Source organism: Bombus affinis, chromosome 11 (assembly GCF_024516045.1).
Source record: "Bombus affinis isolate iyBomAffi1 chromosome 11, iyBomAffi1.2, whole genome shotgun sequence".
In the NCBI taxonomy this organism is placed as follows: Eukaryota; Metazoa; Arthropoda; class Insecta; order Hymenoptera; family Apidae; genus Bombus; species Bombus affinis.
Window position 1 is genome coordinate 1,024,520 of NC_066354.1, and position 22,146 is coordinate 1,046,665.

The 22,146-nt window shown below is 37.9% G+C and overlaps 1 protein-coding gene across 6 annotated transcripts in view; it reads right to left on the reverse strand.

Annotated features, from left to right (window-relative positions):
* LOC126922040 (hemicentin-2-like) overlaps window positions 1-22,146 on the reverse strand; it is a 568,705-nt gene that overhangs the window by 541,664 nt on the left and 4,895 nt on the right. For all 6 annotated transcript variants that reach the window (XR_007712641.1, XM_050734213.1, XM_050734214.1 and 3 more), the window contains one exon: window positions 14,947-15,571. Coding sequence is in view for 5 of the 6 variants with exons in the window: in XM_050734213.1 (XP_050590170.1) it covers window positions 14,947-15,052 (106 nt within the window). In the remaining variant the exon portion in view is untranslated. The remainder of the gene's footprint in view (window positions 1-14,946; window positions 15,572-22,146) is intronic.

Here is a 22,146-nt window from a genome sequence, read left to right on the forward strand (position 1 = left end):
GTTGCGCGATGTGTCGTCAAGCATTGTGGAAATTTGCAGTGGTTGCGATTTTACAACATGATTAGATAGTTTTGTATTTCTAAAGACGCAATGCACATAATAAATGTATACATGATCTAGCTGTCACACGCTAGATGTTGGAACGCGAAGATGTTAAAGACATTGAATAGATGTTCTATGTAAGAGTCGTGCGACAATATAATGTCATTGAGATTTCGTTATGCGATAGCATTATGTGATTCGACAGCTTTATTCGGTATTTAAAAATATTGAAATTTGCTCGGCAGAAGTGAAAGATCTTAGAGTATTTTTTCCTCTTCTGAGCGAAGGAAGATATTTGTTATTATTTCTAATAAAGTAACAATAAACATTCTGTTAAAAATATTAAAGTATATTGAATAGGAATTAAAGATGCAAAGAAAAGACTATTTCTTACTATTTTTATGATGCAATGCACACAATTCCCAAATTGTTTTCCGAGTAAGATAAAAGACTGACAAGAATCGTCTTTGTTACTATTTCTAACGATACAACGACGAACATTGTGTTGAAAATACTGCAATATATTAAACGAAATTAAAATTCTAAGTTATTTCTTTATCTTCGCTTAAAAAAGATCTTATTTAAAAAAATGTCTTATTTCACGCAAGTAAACGCGAAGAGTACCAACGATCTTTTTTCTTATTATTTCTTATAACGCAATGTACATACACGAATACACAAATCGCATTGTTGGAAGAACAGATTTGTCGATTTGTACAATATCACCATTGCAAAAATTAATCTCTCAAATCATACAGCGTCACCGCCACAAAATCACAACATCGCAAGAGTCATCAGTACCAGCCCTAAGAACAAAATACCAGCGTGAAAACGCGGCGCCCTCGCGCTGCCTGGGATTTACCTCTTCTCGAGCACGATTGCAGAGAGAGGAATCCAATAAATGCAATCTTTATCGTAGCTGGGAGCTCAAGCTAATTACAAGAGAACAGAGAGTAGACGGGATAGCGTTGGTCGTGGAAGAATCAATCGGATATCATCGACGAGCGACAATTGATGCAATAGAGCCAAGCAGATGGCGGCGAAATACGAATCCACGGATAAACTCAACGAAAAATCGGCGTACATTCTTCGAATATGTATATCTCTTTCTCAATTCTTTGACACGACTCCTTCTGTTGAACGCGTTCTTACGATTCTTTTGTGTATGGTTTGCCTTTGTAGCTGGCCAGATACGAGCAACGTTTAACAATGTTAACGTGGAGCGCATGGACGTACAACGCAAACCAGTGGACTCTTTTTGGCACGAGATCAGAGTAACGCTCCGTGTACTCTGTTACCTATGTTTCTACAGCATCAGCGCCGGTATAGCGAACTTATAAAATTGGGTACGAGTCAGAAGCAGTCCGGTCTTTGGACGTTGTAACAAAGGAATTAAAGTTAAAACCTTGGCTAGAATGGTACGAACAAATTCTTTATACGTTGGAGACTTTTATCTACGTTCTTCGTTTTTCCTGTACTTGAAATAATAATTAATTTGGATATTCATATTATCCTGTCAGAAAAATGATTTCGAGATCGACTTTGTAGTTATTTCGCAATTTTAAATATCGTTCATGTTTGACATTCTATTTAGACAACTGAAGCAGTAAACGAATATTATACGTACTGTAATTAATGTAGCCTTCTACGAAATCCTAACAAAAAATGCTCTGTGCGTCCATAAATAAACCTTCCATATGAACGAGCTGTAGGATGTTAATCAGGACGTTCGCTCTATGATTTAACTTACAGCCTTCCTACGCTACGAATACTTAAAACTCTCCGTGTCTTTCCACGAAGACGCTGGCGATAGTAGTTTCTGGTACTGCGCTTAAAACTCGTTCGCAGTGTTGTTGGGGACGGGGTCCGGCGCGCGATCGTATCGTTCAAAGTCGAAGTGCCGGGACGAGGTAGGGACGAGTCTCGTCGATTGAAAAACTTTCGAACTAGACAAGTTTAACGGGGCGCGGGGCACATTTTTAGCGAAACGAGGCGGTTCGATCGTGTCTCCGTTTCCCCCGGGCTGTGTTTGTTCCGGCTGTTCCCCGGGCAATCGATGCCACTGAAACAATTTCCAGCAAGATTACTCGGTTAATTCGAGGTTGGAGTCAACAGACAGGCAACGAAGACCGCATGACAGGCTGGGAATTGTTTGAAATAGTGGGAACGCGGCCTCTCTCGCGGGGACGTCCCTATTTGTGTGTATGCGCCTGCTCTTTCCTTCTATTTTTTATTTTCCTCTGACCGAGTGCAAATTCGTTTCTGGCCACTGCTCGTTACTGCCGATTGATGTCGACGTTTAATTACGAAAGTACGCGTTGCCGTGAACCGTACAACCCATTCGCTACAAACGGCAAACTGATCGACTCACGCGTCCGCGCTTTTATGATCTCTGTGAAGCGACGCACGCGGTTATGCTAGACGGAAAATCGGTCGCATTTTCACCACGCGATGCGACGTTGCCTGCACTGTCCATTACGTGCTGGCGCTGCGTGCGTTTTCACGGGAATTTCTTAACTCGTTAGTCAGATTCTTTAATGAAATTCTGTTTGTTAGTTTTTCCTTCCTAACGGCACTGCGAATATTTCTCGATATTTTCTTGTCTTCTTTTGTTCCTGCTAATCACTTTCGGGCTAAATGTGTCATTCATTTTGAGAATACAACGCTTAAAGTGATAAACCGGCTTCATAATAATTCAAAATTTTAGTTACTGTAAAAACGGTCGTTTCGGCTTAGGTAATTTTCTGATCAAGGAGTTGAAATGAAATTAGTTGAGGTGTTGAATGAAAAATGATGCTATATCTACTTCTTCCTTTTATTTAGGGTTTATAGTCGCATAAGACTATTAAGATTATATAAGACTATATATTATTACTTATATAAGACTATTAAGGTGACTTGACACAATTACGTTTATTTTATTGTACTGTACATGGAAATTAGAAAATTTTCCTGACTGGTTTTATATGATACATATAATAAAAAGTCGTACATCGCTATAAACTGATATATGTCTTTATTTGGACGATTTTTGGAAAAATTTATATTAAAGTCATTACGACAGATATTTTTATTGAATTCTATTCTAAATTATCTGGATGCGAATGATTTTAATCATGGGGAAGTTGTGCTACGGACTTTTGCGCGCAATCTGCGAATTCAACTGCAAATTTGAACGCAACAGAATTTTAATATAATACGTAACTTGTACTAATTTCTAAGTTTGTCACACACTCATACTGATATTCTGGACGCAAGCTATTTTTTCATATAACAAAATCTGCCGTGAATAAATGATTTCTGTCGAATAAATTTTTAATTCTACGTTCAAAGAATTTAGTAGAGGCATAATAAAAAGTTGAATTAAACAAGGAATAACAAATGGCATGGAACAAATCAAATGTTCGAAACTATTTAAAGTTGATATTAAAAAATTATTGTCGCATTCATATTTGATAACTATTCCAAAATATCCGAACAAATTTTCGCAAACTTACTTTTATGGAGCCATTACATCTCCTTCTAATATAAAGCCGAACTAAAATCCTTCATGCCGAAAACTATTGATCGAAACTTTAATATCTTTCCGATACCGTGCGCTCGTTTCTCTCTTCTCTATTTCTATACACAACGGACCACTGTAGAACGAGTAAGTTAACCGTCTGTAAAAGCAAGGAATTAAACTATAAAATCGGAGAAAAATTGTTAACGTCACCGCCGACAAAATTCTAAGCCCGAAAAATTCGTGTTATATCAGCGAATCGCTTAATGGTTCTCCGTGACACGTATCATATCACGTTTTACTATTCATATTCATTCATTGAAATTTTTCGCAGATTTATATTCCGTTTTCATTGGTATTGTAGAAGGATGGCCGGGAAAGATTGCCGGAATATTTCTGAACCGCGTAAAAACTTTCATATCGGTATTGTCACCGTAGACCGGTTCCACCTTTCAGCTTTTGTGTTTTGATTCCGGCCAAGAAAGAAATATCCATTCTGTAAACGGGGCATAGGACACAGCAAAGAGTCGAACCGTGCCACCACGATGAAATATGCAACGCGAGAGCGCGAATATTCGTTTCCATCTATCCCCGTCGATAATTGTAATTAAACACGTCCTACATATTTTACACTTTATAGCGCGCGATCACCGTAGCCGAATGAAATCGTTGGCTAAATTAATCATTCACGGGATTGCTAAATTACTCCGTCCAATTAAATTAGACTCGTTTATCAGGTTTTGCGTTATTCAATTTCGTTAACCAACCCACGTTCCGCATGCATTTTTCCGCAAGATTGCGCGCTGCGATAAGTACCTACTCGGTTAGAACCAAGTGGTATTTTGAAAATGCTAATTTCGTGTGAAGGAGCTTGAAGCTTTATCGTTTATGTCTACATCGATCGCTTTGATTTGGTTGCTTGTTTCTGCATAATATTCTTGGAAATTCACGCGATCAGGTCGAAAGGAAAATGTTGAGCCTTTGGATTTTATTTGTTGTATAAGTAGTCTCTCATATCACGTGTGCATATTAATGAAGTAGCTAATATTAAGATTATCAATCTTTATAGAGCAAATGAATACAAAGTGAAAAATATACAAAAATATAAAAAAATGAATATAAAGTGATCAATAAAGTTTCAATCTTTATGAGGTTACATAAAAACGAGAATATGATTCAACTTTTATTATTAATTGGGACTAATTGGCACTAATTGGGACATACATCCATTACGTTATAAGAAGACATTCAATATCTTAATTTACAAAAAATATTCAGCTATCACACACTTTTTTATTCAAGGATCATAAATAAAGAGTTCGTTAAACATACATAAACGGTCGTGTGAGCCAGTAATGGAATTTTTTCAAACGCGTAAAATATCTACATTCATAAACCAAAAGAATGAATTTTGCTTCACGCATATGAACTCATACGGTTCAAAAAGCTAATTACATACAATTTTTGTGGAATTTTCATTTAATTCGTAGTCATAAGGAATCATATAATTTCGAGAGGAAAAATTAATATCGTTAATTATAGGAGCAGATGTCCGTGCAAACGAAATAACCGCATGGTCAAACACAGTACGTGGATCACATTCCGGCAGGCCACGGTTCGGCTGCAGCAGGCCTAGTTAATTGTATAAACATGTAGTCGTCAATATAATTTCACCGCGATCGTGCACGATGATTCGTTACCGTTTCAATTAACCTTCCAGCTAGAACAATACAGTGGGTGAAACGCTCTATAAGTTCAAACACATCAAACGCGACCCGGTGAAGAAAGTCCATCGACACGTTAAATACTTCAATCTTTCTTGCGCACATTTGCACAAAAGCTTTCCACGGTTTATTTCGGCGTTCTCTATTTACTGTGTAAAACGCGTTCAAATTACCAACGATACCATAATCCGCTCGTACCATCGGAAGCTTGGCCAGCCAATCAACCCGACGATTCTCTATCCCATCTACCGACGACTCTGAGCCATTCACCCTCGCGGACGTTTTACCGTCATACGTCACTTTGATTTCACGCTGAAAGGAAATGTGCACGCCTTCTGCGCGAAATCGCTGTCCGGCACGAAACTTACCTCGTAAAGTCCATCCCGGTTCCCGAAACTAGGGGAAATTTTTATCGCGTTAATAATCGTAACTCGCGTTTCACGTGCGCCGATATTAATGGACGATTGAACGCGATTACCACGAGCCGTTACTGCTATAAAACGCAGCTCGCAAACCTCGCAGTCCGGTTACCACTCGTTTCCAGTACAGTTCTCCAAAGTCGAATATCAATTCCATATCGTAAAATTTTCCGGCTGGCTGAACCATGGTCTTCTACGGTCTTCCGCGGTCCTCCAACATTGACCACAATCGGATCCAGTCGGACACATAAGTCATTGCCGGCCAACTAGAGTTACGAGTCGGGGCTGTGAAACTCGACCAAGGAAAGTCGTGCTTGAAAACACGGTTCGTTGATTCTAGCCTCTCAAGGACGGCGAGCAGTCGCGACGAAAGCGGAGTTAGACTTCTGGTAGTGAGGAAGTGATAAGGCAAGTAGAGGTTTTGCAGTTGTAGGGTGTGTGTTGGATATAAACTGGTGTAAAAGGCGTAATTATTATAATGATTGTTTGTTCTATTGCAGAATTTTTAAAAAATTCACGCGGAGAATTTAAAGAAGTTTCTATTGCGAAAACAGGAAAATGAAACATATGTGAAAAGATGGAAGAGTGGGTGTTTCGTGATTGGAGCGTGTAGAAGAAGTAACTTTTTATAATTGTTAATCATGGTAATTTGAGCGTTCTAAATTGGGAATTGTCTTATAATGAAAATTTATGGGCACTTGTAATTGTAATTGCACTTTGTTGAGGAATGTGAAAAAATTTAGCTACGAATTTCGAGAATTTTCTATTAAAAGGTTTCTATTAACAAAGTCCTATCTGCAGGAAAAGATGAAATGAAGATTTCATGATTGCAGCATATTTTGTACAAAGTATGCATAAAATATGAATTAGCAAAGAATTGTTATATATGAATAATCATTCTCCAGGAAATTTTGTTGGATTCTTTTATAATATTTCTAGCAGAATATTTTCAGAAATTTCCCCTGGGAAATATTACATACAAATTATATGAACGATTATATAATTTCTTTCTCTTGCCAGTCACTGTCACGTACAATTAAAACTAACGAAAAAATGTACGCTCTACAAAATCAAGTGACTCATTCACATCATCATATAATTTTACAATTTTAAGGATATTTTCTTCTTAAGACAAAATTCTAATTCGAATAAATATGATCATATCCGATAATACGCCCTAAAAATGCAACATCCTTTGAATAACACTTCAAACTTTCTTAACTACCATATAGTAAAAACGGAAAGCACAGAAAACTATCTCAAGGTATATATGCAATTTCCTGCTGCATTTGCAAAACCTGACAAACGAAGCAACGAAAAAACGAACAACACCGTTCCACTGTCAAATAAATCAACCCCAAAGAGTCATTGACCGGGAACCCGAGCGCAATGTTTTACACCTTAAACCAAGTTAAACCATTCGGGGCCCTTAACGAACTAAAATTCTCCAAGTTACACGTGCCACGATTAGTCACCCGAAACTAACCAACTTACACACGAAACACCAAAACATTCGTGCGCCGGTCTATTTATTACAACGAGCAGTTTTTACCTAAGCGAGTAACTTTCGAACAAGTCGAACAAAATGTCTCGTGCAAGTTGAACACAACAACCGATACAGGCTGGTTCTGCCAAGCTCGTCGGCCAAACGACTGGAACTTGCATGGAAATAACGAGCTTCCGCTTTGTTGCCCAACCATTGCCTTCCGCGTTGAGGCTCGCGGGCGGTCGAATTAATTGGATTAGCCTCGCGAGCACTTTTCTCCATTCTACACTTTGATCGTCGCTATTTTAGATAGTCGACGACGATAGCGACCCGTCTCCAGGACGCAGTCACGGTTTCCATCGAGAAAAAGAGACGGAAAATATGAAATCGGTGTCTTTCTACAAAGAGCTCGGAGCTGTTTCCTCGCCGGTGGATTAAAGTTCCGTTTCTTTCCTCGTTGCTTTCTTTCTTCAACCCCTCTTTTTCTTTCTTTTGACGTAATTAAAAGATTACGATCAGGAAGCTCTCGCCCTCGTTGTCGGAGATCGCGACTCGGTGCGGCTCGCGTTCAAGTAATTTGCAAGTTGGTCGACTCTAGTTAGTCTGCGATGATGCCGTGGACGAATCTAACGAGAAAAAACTTCATTGAAATAAGAACGGATTCCGTCAATCCCAGGTGGCGCACCAACTGCGCGGGAAAATTAACGTCGTACGAGTACGGTGATCAAGAAGCCGACGAAAGAGTTGCCGTTTGTGAGGGAAATCTTATGTCTGTTTTAGATGTATTTCTTACGGAGATAAATTCTTATGGGGAAGCAACAATTATGGGAAATAAAAGAGAATTTTACGCACCAAATGGAAATTTTAATTCTGCAAACCTTGCACCGTACGTGTAGAATTTGAATTCTTTTAATGGGTTTGATTATTAGTGCCTATTTTTATTTGTAATTATTGTTCGTTTAATTTTTATCGTTATTCAGTTCTTCGTTTCTAAAAGTGGTTTTCAATATTGATATCGGTATGGTACGGTATTTTAAAACTATGTTATAACGTAGGTACAGGTTATTGTAGGCGCGTAGATTCGATTAATAGCTTAACTAATATGGGCTAATTAAACAGAAGTGTGTAGAAGATGATGGAAGGAATATACTAATTCTATAAACATATATACAATAACCATTTTTAATAATGAAAATTTAAAGATTTAAAATGAAAGTTTCGAGTGCTCGTTGAAGTTAGAAGAACGTACGTATTAAAATTTGAATACCAAAATGAAATATAATAGCATAACCTCCATATCAGCAAAATAAGCACTTTTTTACGAAGAGTTTTACCGGCATGAATTTACCTACTGCGAGACGAGAAATAGAAGATTCAGAAAAATATAAATTTGTATAAGCATTCATCCTCTATTTACAAAACAAAGCACAATTTCTCTCGCTATCCCCTATCAACTCTCTATTATGTACCTCATCATAAAGCTTCCTACACACCAAAAACTTATGAATTGTTAACCACTCGTCTTACAACATCGACTCAATCTCGTGTAATCACGGTGCAGATGTGTCGAGCATGGAATGTACCAAAGTTAAACTTCAGTTTTAATTCGCGGAGATTAAAGTCGGCCGAACGCAAATGTTCGTCCACGCCACGGCAATTAAACTTTAAGTGGCTAATTCCACCGTAGACACTGGCTAAAAGCATCACCAAGGCAAAGGGAGGTTGACAATAGCTGCGAGCACTCACGCCCTCGTGAAACGAGCGTATTACATGACCAACCCTCGGCGCAACAATCTGTTTCGAGCCAGCAAAAACCATTTTTGCCCCTTCTTCTTTACATACCTGTGCCACATTAAGTCCAGACTTCAGACTCTAGGCCCTAAAGCTATTACACCAACAGTCCTTTGACCGCGTGAAGATTGTTACTCTTTCTCTGTCGACTCTTGGCCAGTAAACAGCCACTCACTTAGGAAACTAGCACAATAGACACCGGCGAACGACTCGAGTTATGTCGAATCACAGAAAACGCTGGGCCCGAAGGTAGACGTCCAATTAGCTGTTTTGTCGGGACGAAAGACGTGCGACCACGGAGATTTCGTCATGAACAAGAAGTCAAGGAAGATGAAGAGGAGGCAATAATTCGTCGATGACGTCGTCACGGACTCGGACGTCAAGGATCGGGGGATGCGACTTAAATATGCGAAAGCAAAGTCGATTCGGCGCTTTATACACGCTCGAGCGGACGATTAAGCGATGCGCAGTGTTTTATTTAATGTTGAGAGCGAAACGGAAGTAATTATAGCTCCTCGAAGCGTGAAGGAAGGTCCTAAGGAAGGAAGAGAGATGGTGGATGGTTATAGCCAGCGGGCCGAGAAACCAACGGAATCCAAGAGTGTACAAGGAGAAAGGGTCGCAAAGAGAGAAAGAGAGAGAGACAGGGAGTGGGAGAGAGAGAGAAAGAGAGAGAGAGAGAGAGAGAGAAGGAAATGGGAAGTTGATACTTGATCGAGCAGGTGGTTAGACAACTTGACTGCGCTACGTAAACTGAAAGCATTTGATTAATTAAAGGTACCGATTAAAATCGTATCTTCTGGATATTACGGTAACGTTAATTAACGTCCTTACTCGATGTCATTTGGTTACCATGCGCGGCGATATATCGATCGGCTTGATGGATTTTATATCGAGATTAAACGTAGTGTCAGGAAGATGGTTCGAATGATTCGTGATATGCAAAAATGTCGGTGGTAAGGCATAGTAAACCCATAGTAAAATTATCTCTTTAAGGATTGTTGTAAAAGATGAATCGAGATTTTTATAAGAGTTCAGTTTTATCGACTTTTATAAGAGAATTGTTTAACCCTTCCATTGACCGAACCATCGTTAAGCTTTGTAAAAAATTAATTTTTAACGAATATTAATCGCTAAGATATCTTTACTGGTATTTTTGTACGAGAAACGTAATGCATTAAAGTTTCATAGAATCGTTTAATTAATTGGTAATTTGAGTAACATCGATGCTGAATGGGTGAATTTAATTTACTCTGCTTTATGGCGTTTTATATTTAGAATAATTTGGATTAATTTTTAATTTAGGTATTTTTAGCGTAGTATAATTACAAAAATTTGTGTCACTATTTCAATCTTAGCATACTTGAATTTTAGGACTGTAGTTCAATTATGATAATTAAAATGAAATTTAACTATTAAAATCAGCGTTCCAAAGATAGTAGGTAAAAATTCTATGAATATCGAATATTGTAAATATAATTAGGTTGGAATGGATTAATTAATGCATTCTGTTGGAGAATGCATATTAATATATACATCAGGAAGATTTAAAATTAAATAGATCCACAGGGTATTAATGTTGACACAACGTTTGAATGAAATATTACGCAATAACGCGTGAACACCGAACAACATTACCCGGATATTTTCCATAAAGCTATGAGTTAAGCTATATATTTCACTGAACATGTAGACTGAAACAAATATATAATAGTTTACATTAAAAGATGCCTTTCTATAAATACGACAATTTTAATTAAATAACTTGATTATTCCAAATTTTTATTTTTGTAACTCATCGAAAAGATATATAAAAAAATATCACTACCTAAAAATTCGACAAAAATATAACATTCCAAAAATATCCTGAAATAGAATCGCATACAATTCACTGTTTATTGTAAATTTGTTTATTGTACATCCCGCATCTCGTAAACATTTCGTCGTATATGTGCTGACTTACGAATTTATGACACAATACGTTTTTCTACAATTCTAAAAAATATGGAAAACGGCAGGCAACGTACTCTCACTATAATTACACCATAAAATCATAACATCCCAATATACTAGTACAAATTCTCATTCCACCAGTGAAATAAATACAACAAAAATATCAATAACATCTAAATCTTTGTTAGTTTTTCAGGCTAGACTATTTAGTTCAGGCTAACTTTAATTACTAATATAAAAGAAAAAGGTACACTTTTAAAAGTCGTTTACAATAGGTTCTTCGCAACACCAATTCAAATATCGTAATAACTAAACTGCGAATTTTTATACAATTTCATATTTTCGAGAATGCAATTAAAAAAGTAGAACTTCGATAGAAAGTTATTTCACTTGTCAAATATTACAGGAAGCACTGTAATTTTCACATTTTGTATATTTTTTCATATAGTATACATTCTATGGTCTTTTGCATTTTCAAATTTTACGTATGTATTCAAATACCTGATTAATTCACACCATACCCTGCATATATAACGCACCCTTATCCCATCAACGAGATAAACAACGAATAAACCACCCAAGAAAAAAAAAACAGATGGTCGAAAGAAAGAAAAAAACAACAAAATGTTCCAAAAAGAAAAAGAAAACATCAGAAAAACGCGAGCAAAGAAACAACTAAACTACGTCCCTCATCTTATTCAACCCTTGGCAACCCTTGTAAAGACAGGTGCTCGCGGCAGCGTAGGCGGGGGCGGCCGCTTTAATTTCTTTTTGCTCCACTTTATTTATACGGAACGAAGCATTGTGCGCCGTCGCAGCTAATGCGCAAATTGAATCGTCTAGCGGCAAAAGCTACAGAATACACCGGCCATGTAATTTCGTTGCTCGCGAGCGAAAATGCGGGAAAGGGTGGGGGGTTTTTAACCCGTTTACCCATTGCGGTTCTAACGAGACCGCTCTCGTCGTGGCTCGTCGCGTGGCTCGCTCCGCTCCGCTCGTGATCGCAGTCCCGGCGCGGGGCAGATCCGCGCGATACAGCCGCACGGACGACCGATTGTTTGCCAAAATGACGTTACAGCCGCGAATCGAGCCTGCCTCGAGGGACACGAAACCGCCTTTGATCCTGCGAATTTCACCCTGGCCGCAAACGCGGCCACGTGGTCGCGTCGATTCCATTCGATTCGCTTTGTAGCCTCCAAGTCGCGTGCAATACTCGCAGATACCCCCAATCAGATTTGTCGCCTGTGTCGTCGTTTGACCAGCGAACTGCTCGTTATTAACGTAATTGCGGCGCTCATGTATGTCTTCTAGATTAGAATGTATACACGTGACGATCTTGAAGCAGCTACTATGAGACTGCGGATTTCTGCGAATTTTTGTGAAACTTCAAGATACCAAAATGCGCACAAATAACGTTTGGTAGATGAAACAAATTTCTATTGAAATCTCATTTCCTCGGGTGTGTTCAGAAAAATATAAAAATGCATAAAAGTCTACAGTGTAGTCATTTATACGAATTCATACTTTTAACGAATATAATACAGAAAATGAAACTTTGATAGAGAATTGAATGGCAACCTCGAATAAGCGTCTAAAGCACATTTAGCACGTATTAGATTAGGATTAGGATCAGGTTTAAAAAACAGTTTTCAAAATTATACTGTTTTTTGGATTTCAAGCATTTAATGTTTTAGTTTGTTCAACATTACATCGCCTACTGGTTTTACATTCGTTTTCAATCTGTGTGTTCTAGAACGATCTATAGGGATCGTACAACCACACTCTATTGATAATTCAACTTTGATTAAAATGTATTATCGATCATTATTTGAGGTTTCCACTTAATTGTTTTGCAGATTTCATGTCAAGTGAGACAGAATATGAATGAAATTTCGAAACAGAGAGAAAAGTTTGTCAGCTGATTCATTAATATGTGTTTCTAGCGCAAAATGCTATTGTTCATAACTTGAAAAATAGTTACTGTTCTCCTTTGGACAATAAACGCACGTGACTAAATCGCTCACATATTAAAATACAATTTTCCTGTTTGCCAGTGACGATTCATGTAAACCTACCCCGGAGGGTTAATTAAATATAAATTCGAATTTGCTTCCAATTCGACGAATCCGAATTTAAATAATCCCTCCAGGGGAGGAAACGTATTTTCTGGTTGCATTGCCCGCGACTGTACTGAAAATGTTAAAAAAATCCAGTTAAGCCGATTCTCTTTATTACATAACATGAACACACCAGCGAACGTAATATTTTTCACGTTGATATTTAATTCCCTTCGTTCCCTTTTATTGCATTAGACTCATCAAAATTAGATAACGTCATTATACTACAAAAATAAAAAGTAAATAAAATTCGACATTTAATTCAGCCACTTAACTCATTACTATACCTTTGCTGAAGGTTCATCCGAATAATTTTTCTCAAAAAAAATCCCCTACATTAAACTACCAAACGAACAATTCCTTAACCTTTATGGGATGAATGAAATCCGCAAAAAATGGCAGTGCAAAAAGTGACGTTTATAATAAACAATGAAATAAAACAACTTCGCTACAACACAGAAAATGAAACAAAAATCGACTTAACCCGTTGTCATACTCTCATACTAACATTTCATACTAACAATCCTTTTCGATCCACCTTCACATCAAAAATTAAATTACCAAATAAACAATGCTTCAACTTTGTGAGATAAAAAAGATCCGCGAAAATGGTATGGTAACGGAGTTTACAATTTACGAGAGAATACGGAACGAATTGTAAACGTTAATACACGTTGATACATCGAGTTAATATGTGCAGTGGTTGATAAATCTGCGATGGTTGAAGGGGATAAAGAACAGACAAAATAGAAAGGGATATAGGAAGATGATCAGGTCAATACGGATAGTACAAAAGAACGTGATGATGTCGTACAGTCATTTGGTTTGTTAATTAATCCTCCATGAATATGTTGGCGAAGGGAAACAAGAATGAAGGAATTTTATAGCCCTTTATGCAGCGAAGTTCCAGTTGACGTAATTATACACGTTGTACGTGAGACATGCTGGAAGTGAAGGGATATGCGCGAACAGCTTGCATCACACGATAATTAATTAAGTTCATGCAATGATCAGAGTATAACACCGTGATTTCAAGTTAGTTTTTCGGTTAATTATTTAGACGAGATCGTACCGAAACATCAAAGAACGATGCGAGAAAGCCACAGGTTGCCGTGGCTCGCAATTTCTCGCCCCGATTTTTACTCCCCCGCAAGCGAATACTTCGAAACTAATGACGCGAAACTAATGAGCGATTCGGATAGATAATACTGGGTTCGATCGAAAGCTTCCTGAAATGCGAACGTGTAAAAATTATTAACAAGTGAAGAAGGAAACAGGTCATACGGTACTGATATCATCTTTTAACAATGAAGTTGTATGTGAATTACAGTATGTTTTTTTTAAACTGGCAGTGTTGATTGTTATTCTATTGTACGTTACGTTGTATATAGTACATTTAAATCAGTGGTATATTCATGATTATTTTTGGTGCAGTAATTTGCGATTGATTATTTCCGTAAAATTTGTATAATTCGATGAAGTCATCCTTATAAGTCATGCAAAATAGTCATCTAATTTAGATTCTTCTTAGTTTTTAAATTAAAGGGTTTGATGAGAGGGCTGTTTTCAAATAATGAATGAAACATCTAATAGAATATACGGTAGTTGATCTACAATCGATTTGAAGGAAACATGAATATTTCCTAATAATACGAATCAACAAATCCATGAAATCGATCACTTAAAACACAGATATAAAAGGAAAAAACCTGAGATCGAAGACTCAAGTGTAAGGGTAGTACGTCGGAAGGAAAACAGATTTCCCCTTTACTGCGTCGTTCGCTAACCACCCCAAAAGATATCATCTCTATTCTCGCGAATCCATGTTCGGGAAGCGTAAGAAGCAAGCGCGCGGAAAGCGTTTCGTAACATCACTTCGTAAGAAGCAAGCTGGCAATATTTTTCCACTCACCTATCTCCTGATTCGTGATCCTGCCGCGGCACAGCGTACAAGCACCGAGGACGAGAAGAAATGACAGGAGCGTGTGAACGGAGGCGGCCATCTCATCCAGGAGCATCTCGACGCCTCGATGTCACGTCACGTCACGTCACTCGTAGTCACGTCAACGACACACGTCTCCCCTTTCACTCTTTTCTCCCTTCTCTATCTCTCTCTTTCTTCTCCCTCGACGATGCACACAAGTTGTCCTTTTCCTTCTGAAACGGCGATCTCCCTTTTGCACAACGATGAAGCACACGGAGAGCCACGGGCTACCCGCGCTACCGATTCGAGCTTTATTTCTTTTTCCAAGCGAAGCTTCCTCTTCTAGCCGGCTCCGTGCTTTCGACGCTCCTCCACCTCCCTTTTCGCCGAGCTAACTCGCGCCAGTCTCTACTCCAAACCACTTTCTGCGACTCAAACTCTTATCCGTCGATTGCCACCACCCTCTTCCTTTACTTCACTCTCTCTGGCTTGCTCTGTCCCGCGTCAGCACGCGCGTCCTCGTCACCACGCGTACGATTCTTCAGTTGTTTCTGCAGCAACTTCACGTAACCCCTTTCTTCTTTTTTTTCAGGAGTTTCGCGTTGCTCACCACCTTCGAACAGAAAAAATCGCCGCGTGTTTAGATCAAAAGATACAAGAAGATGGACGAGAGACTACGTCGCCTACGACGATCAAATGCCGTCAACGACCGACCAACGCAAATAGCTTTTATGGAATTCAATTATATATTCAATTATATCTTGTCCCTTATACCAAATCTGCGTTGTGGGATTAAACGATTATGCTATGTCATTTCTGTCAAGATCTTTAGATGTGTTTCACGTTATTTCCAATAATGTTATTGGTGTATAGTGTATATTGGTGTAATCGAATTTTCCATCTTGTAATTCTTTTATTTATTTACAGTAAAACTACGTTCACGGGAATTTCGTTTATTGGAGGAAAATTTTAGGTAACGATAAATTTTTCCGAACTTTTATCGATTCAATCCACAAAAAATGACTGAAAAGATGTGGTAGGTACTATGAGAATAAAATGAAGAGCCTGACAAAAAATCTTCATTAGAAAATGTGTGCAAATATTTTCTGTAACCACTGTGTATACACTGTTCCTTACATTATAGTTTTTGTTCGTATACTTTTCGTATTAATTTCTTTCGTACAAGTTTTATGCCTTTTTAATGACCTTTGCTTTTCTTATTTTCTTCTTTCTGTTCTTTGTAACAGCTTTGACCATCGTTGCTGTCTCTCAAGTTTTCATGTAATAATAGAGAATATTGAAACACTAAAGAATACGGAAAATTAGATTTCAGAGAAGTAGAATAAGAACTTATTTTTAAAACTGGAGAGTATCTAGTAAATTCTATATCTAGTAAATGTAAAAGATCGAAATTATAATTGAAAGTAGAATTCGATTTGGCTCGATTAAAATCTAATTCGGGTTCATTCGATTTGTCATACTGTAATAGGTATTTCATTGAATATCAATTAATGCAACAGTATTGGATTGCAGCGAAAGTTTCTTTGTCGATTCTGAATTTGATGTTAAACGAGGGCTCGACTTATAAAAGGGTTCGCGGAAAGTGTAAAAGCATCCGTTCGGAGAATTCAAAAGGAAAAAGAACCTTAAACAGATGCTAATTGATTAGGGTTAGGTAACGTAGGACTGCCAGTGGAAGTTCATTCTCACTTTGAACGATGTAGCATAATCTTTTCGTCTTGTTCAATTTTTTCTACCTCTTCCACTAATTAATTTTTTTCAATTTAACAGCTCTCCTCGTTCCTTTACTTGACACATTTGTAGTTAAAACTGCTTTTGCTGCATTTCAACACGTGCATATTAAGGAACTAATTAATTAGCATTCTGTAATGTTTTTCGCTTGGAAATGCATTACTTGAAGAAAAAAGATGCTGTTAACCGGAGAAGAATGGCGACAAATAATTAAAGAAATGCATCCTGAAAGCCAAATCCTATTTGAAAAAAGGGATACCGTTCTGCCGGAAAAATTTCGCGTTTGCGGACAATGGAGACGAACACGTTTCACGTAAATTGAAAACTATCAATGCAAGATCGAGTGGGCTTTGTACGTTAACGATTTGTAACACGCCGATATACGAGGTGGATTGCAAATGAAAGAGCTGAAAATGAAACGCATCATCGAAAAAGCGCGCAAAAGATCAGCATCCTAATTATTAATTTAAATCAAAAAACGAAACGCCGTTGTGACCTATTTGTAATGCTGATTGATCCATCTGAAATTCAACGAGGACTTTTCCACCTTTTGCACCAATCGTAACTTTCAGCCCAAAAATCGACTTGTCCAACAACAATTAAAATTATCCTTTGATCATCGTCTAAGTATGATGTAAAATCATTTTTCTCAAGAAGAACAACTCCGACGAAATAAGGAATAAAATTGAATAAATGGAGCTTGTTAAGATAAGGGAAAAATACTCATAATATTAGAAGATTGTTTATGCTATTTATATATTTTTTACGCTTAAATTTCCCATAAATGTATAAATATCCACAGTCTAATTATCACCCAAATACTTCCTGCATACACGCTATTCATAAAAACCTGTCTGTTCACTATTTTTAATTTTTTTCAGATCCACGAAATTCTTGGAACCAACAATTGTTCTTCATAACGATCATGTAAATACATATTCAGGAAAATCGTTCAGGATTTTTATCAAAACAATTTTTCCACATTTCTCTATTTCAACAGTAAACTGTTCGTAAATACTTGGCAAAAATATTGATAACAAAATTCTTCAAGTCAATTACTTCTCCTAATAAAATCAAAATATCGAAATATATCTTTCCTATTATTCTACCACAACAGTAAACGTATATTTCAGAAGCAATATTTCTTCAACGAAAATTTCCATTGTCTCCTATCCTTTTACTTCATCACCTACCCTCAAACACGGCTGCTTCTTAACCAACAGCATGGTTCTCGATTCGAGTGGGTAACTCGTCTGGGACAAAAAACTAAGTTGAAAACTCGTTATCGCAAGACTCGCGAGAGCTTCACGGCGCACCGAGTCCTTCGTTGAAACGCGTTTCTTTTCGTGTGTGGCGCAATATCACGAATACAGCGCCCGTTGATATCGAGCTTGCAAACGTTAACACGTGAAATTTCACTCGATCGCACCACCATTCATGTTCACCAATCCCATCCGACTCCCCTGTACGGCCGCCATCTTTCGCCCTTTCACGCGTTTCACAACCCCCAAACGCACACGCTTCTCTCTTTCTTTTTTCTTTCTTTCAATGTTTTACTCCCACACACACACACAGACCAATTCCATTCTGCTGATTTTCCTTTCTCGCGCGTGCAAGGTCTCGTATTCAGTCCCAACAGCGATTGCACACCCATTACAGTCTACTGCTGTGAGACGATGTCTCTCTTTCTCTCTCCATTCTTTTTCTTTTTTTTTTCTTTTTTTTGATATTCCCCTATATGCCGCTTGCTGACGTTATGCATTCGTTGTAATCGCGTCCTGGTTTTTCGCCAGGCCGCTTTTCGAAAAACGGTCGCGTCGTTCGCTGCTCTTTTTTCACATTCAACGCGAGACCCTTTGGAGGTTGGATTTGCCGCGTGTACGAGGTTGCCAGGGAAATTCGGCATAGCCAAGGTTTTAGAGACCGACGATACTATCAGATGATACCGATTTCGAAAAAGCGTCAAGGGTTGCATTTTGTTCGATAGTTTGGCCATATTAAAATTTAACAAACATAAACACAATGTTTATGTGATGAGGCGTTTTGTCAGTATGAGTTTTTTTTTCTGTTCGAAATGATTCTTGCGCTTCTCTGAGTGTGAGAATTTGAGATCTTCAACTAAAATTCAGCTATAAACGTGAAATTTCCATGTACACGTATGAACCGTTATGCGATAAAATTCGTATAACTAGTTACCAATTTACATGTAGAGTTGGTCAATGTGGTTTTGGAACGACTCGTTCGTAATGCAAGCCTCTCGAAAAGCCTGACTGATCACGTTCATTTTTTATCAATTTCTTAATTTCATTACGTGAGTGTACGAATGACTTGCTATTACCATAAGTTCATTTGTTTTAAAAAGATGACATAAAATATAAATTTCTATTTAAAAAATAGTATTTGTAACATTGTATCTTTGACAATGATATATGTTGTGTATACAAAGATCGCTTAGCAATCAGCAACTATGCTCTCACTACTACAATAATGATATTAAAGCGTAGAAAAACCTGAGTTCGCAAGAATTTCACAGATTATTTCAAAATATCTACGTACCAAATCTCTCACACAAAGTAACCTTCTTCCGCCAATCAAAGAACAGAATCCTACTCAATTGACAAAATATTCTGAAGCACGGATTACACTAAAATTCCTCGAATTCTTAAGAGAGGTCAGGATGGACAACGAACCGTCATAATGCGCGGAATGTAATCGACCAGAGAGAGAAAGAGAGAGAGAGAGGGGGGCCGCTTCGAGATTTCCATGTAAATGCATCGACGCGCGCGCAACTATTCGGCGGTCAGTTCGAGGGGCTCAGAGATTGAACCCTAACGATCCTCTCTTCACCCGATCTCTCTGTCCCATAAACGTGCTGGCGCAATAAGGGGCGTAGCAGGAGAGCAGAGAGAGAGGGGCTGGCTGGTTTGACAATAGGCGAATCCGACGGCGACGGCCACGGGAATTCGATTGCACCAGATATGCACTCCCCAAATGCAACGTCAGTCTTTCAGGCCTCAGGAAAAGCCTGGGAGCTGGGTTTCCGTCTTTTGTCCGTCGCACTCTTGCGGCTGTTCGCCCGTTCACTGGAGCGCGCGCGCGCGCGCGCTTTATGAATATTCTTCGAATTTTAATGTGCTTCCCGACGACGATCCTCATTCACGAATTCGGCCCAGCCGTTGTTCCGAACAGTCGTCGACTACGTTTCGCGAGCCTTGGCACGCTAACAGCACACGCAGGACGTGCTTCAAATTCGCCAACGCGCTCGTCGAATATTAAAAGGAATATAAATGAAGGGCGTAGAAACGACGTGATTCTCTTCTCTGTCACCGGCTTACGAGAGTGATTTATTTGTCGTGGTTGACAAGGGTAAGGTGCTTTGTATAGGGTTATAAATACGAGTAGTTATTGTTAGACTGTGGATGTTTATGTGAATTCATAGTTTTACGAGAGTGATTTTAAAAATGAAACATACGCAGAGACTCGTTTCACTTTAAATATTGCCACATGTATGCTTTACTTTGTGTATTTTATGTATTATTCTCGTATTACGTCGTGCATTTTTGCAACTTAAATTTTTTTTTAATGTATAAACATTCGCAGTATAGTTGTTTTATATTCTAAATAATTCTTCAATATTTTCAAAAATATCACGTTTATAATAATACTTCTTCGGTACATTCAACAATATTTCGCTCTTACATGGGTATTCCCTTCACCGATACACACCGACTTTGATGAAACTTTGCACAAGTGTTCTTTGGATGTACTCAAAATTTAACCGTAGTTCGTTCGTGCCCGTGTTTTACTTTAAGGCAGAAATCAACCCTCTTATCCAAACCGGCCCGTGTATTTAGGTCCTTATAAATTGTAAACGACAAAGGATATAAAAAAATGATTCAAATAAAAGTTATATCGTATCTTGAAACCTATGAATCTGTGTGAAAAATTTCTTGAAAAAGTTATTCTTTATGTCATCATCGTAAAAAACTAGTTTTTTGAAAAAAAACAACTCTCACACGGCTTTATGAATCTCAAGACACAGTATGACTTTTATTTCAACCGCTTTTTGATATCTTTTGTCGTTTACGACTTATAAGCACTTACATACAACGGGCGGCTCGAATAAAAGAGTTGATTTTTCTTTTAATAACGTGCACGAACAAATTGCGACTAAATTCTTAGGTAGGTCCAATTATACTATATCATAAAATTATATTATAAGATATTATATATATAATTATATTGTTTATTATAAAATAAAAAGTACTTATGCAAAGTTTCATTAAAATTGGCGTGAATCGGTCTGCGGGGTTCCCGTGCTAGTAGCTAATACTTTTTCATTACTGTAAATAATGTTACATTCCTAATGATTTGATAATACTTTCGCCAGTGTTTTCAACAATATTATCTGCACGCTAACAAAAACTTTATACTAAGATTCAAAGATTCGCACGAAATCATCTTTCTTGAAAAAGATTGACCAATCGATTACACAATAAGTGTAAAATCTTCATCGAAAGAAAACCACAAACGATATCCTCACATCACAAGAATCATAATGAATACATGTGAGACAAAAAAGAATAGCAGTTCACCATTTTTGATCTGACACGCTCGAACGCAAAATGAGCCGCTGAAAATCACGGGGTTCACAATGGATTCGAGGCAGGTGGAATTGCACCGACAAACGACTCTGTCCTTCGAATGGAAGGAGTCCTTATTTTCGTCCACAGACAAGCTAAATTGTTTCCTCGATAGCGAGCCTTTTTTAAGAAAATTGCGGGTTAACCAGCGACAAGTGTCTAATTTGCCTTCGTTCAACTCTACTATAACGGTTCCTAGTATTGTGATACTTTTCTGATTTCGTACAACGTGCGAACTTGGAAACAGAAACGTCGAACAACTCGGCGAAATTGTCTTCTTACGAGTTAATGTCGCTTTTCGAAAAACGCTACGCTATTGAATCTCGTACAGAGTTGTCCAATTTAGAAAATTATTCGAGCGTCCGTTTCTTTGTGGAATTTGCGTAGCCAGGCTCTTAGTGAAACAACGTTTACCCAAGAATAGATTGCAAATTTGTACGCAATTTCATATTTTTGAGCATATAATTTAAAAAGCAAGACCTCAATGGAAAATTATTTCACTTGACAAATATTATAAAGAGCATTATATTTCGGATAATTTATATACCTTTTCAAGTTATGCGCATCTTGTACAATTTTGCGCTTTCAAATTTCCTATAAGTGCATAAAATTCCGCGGTCCAACCATGAGATATCGCTTATCGAACGTTCGACATAACGGTGTATGTTCGTTTATTAATTGAAACCTCTGTATTTAAAAGTACTGGAATTATCTGACTACAGTTTCACTGGGACAGGTAAATATCGAAATAGTAACGATGCCATGCAGTTGCGTTATCGACCGTGACAGCGTA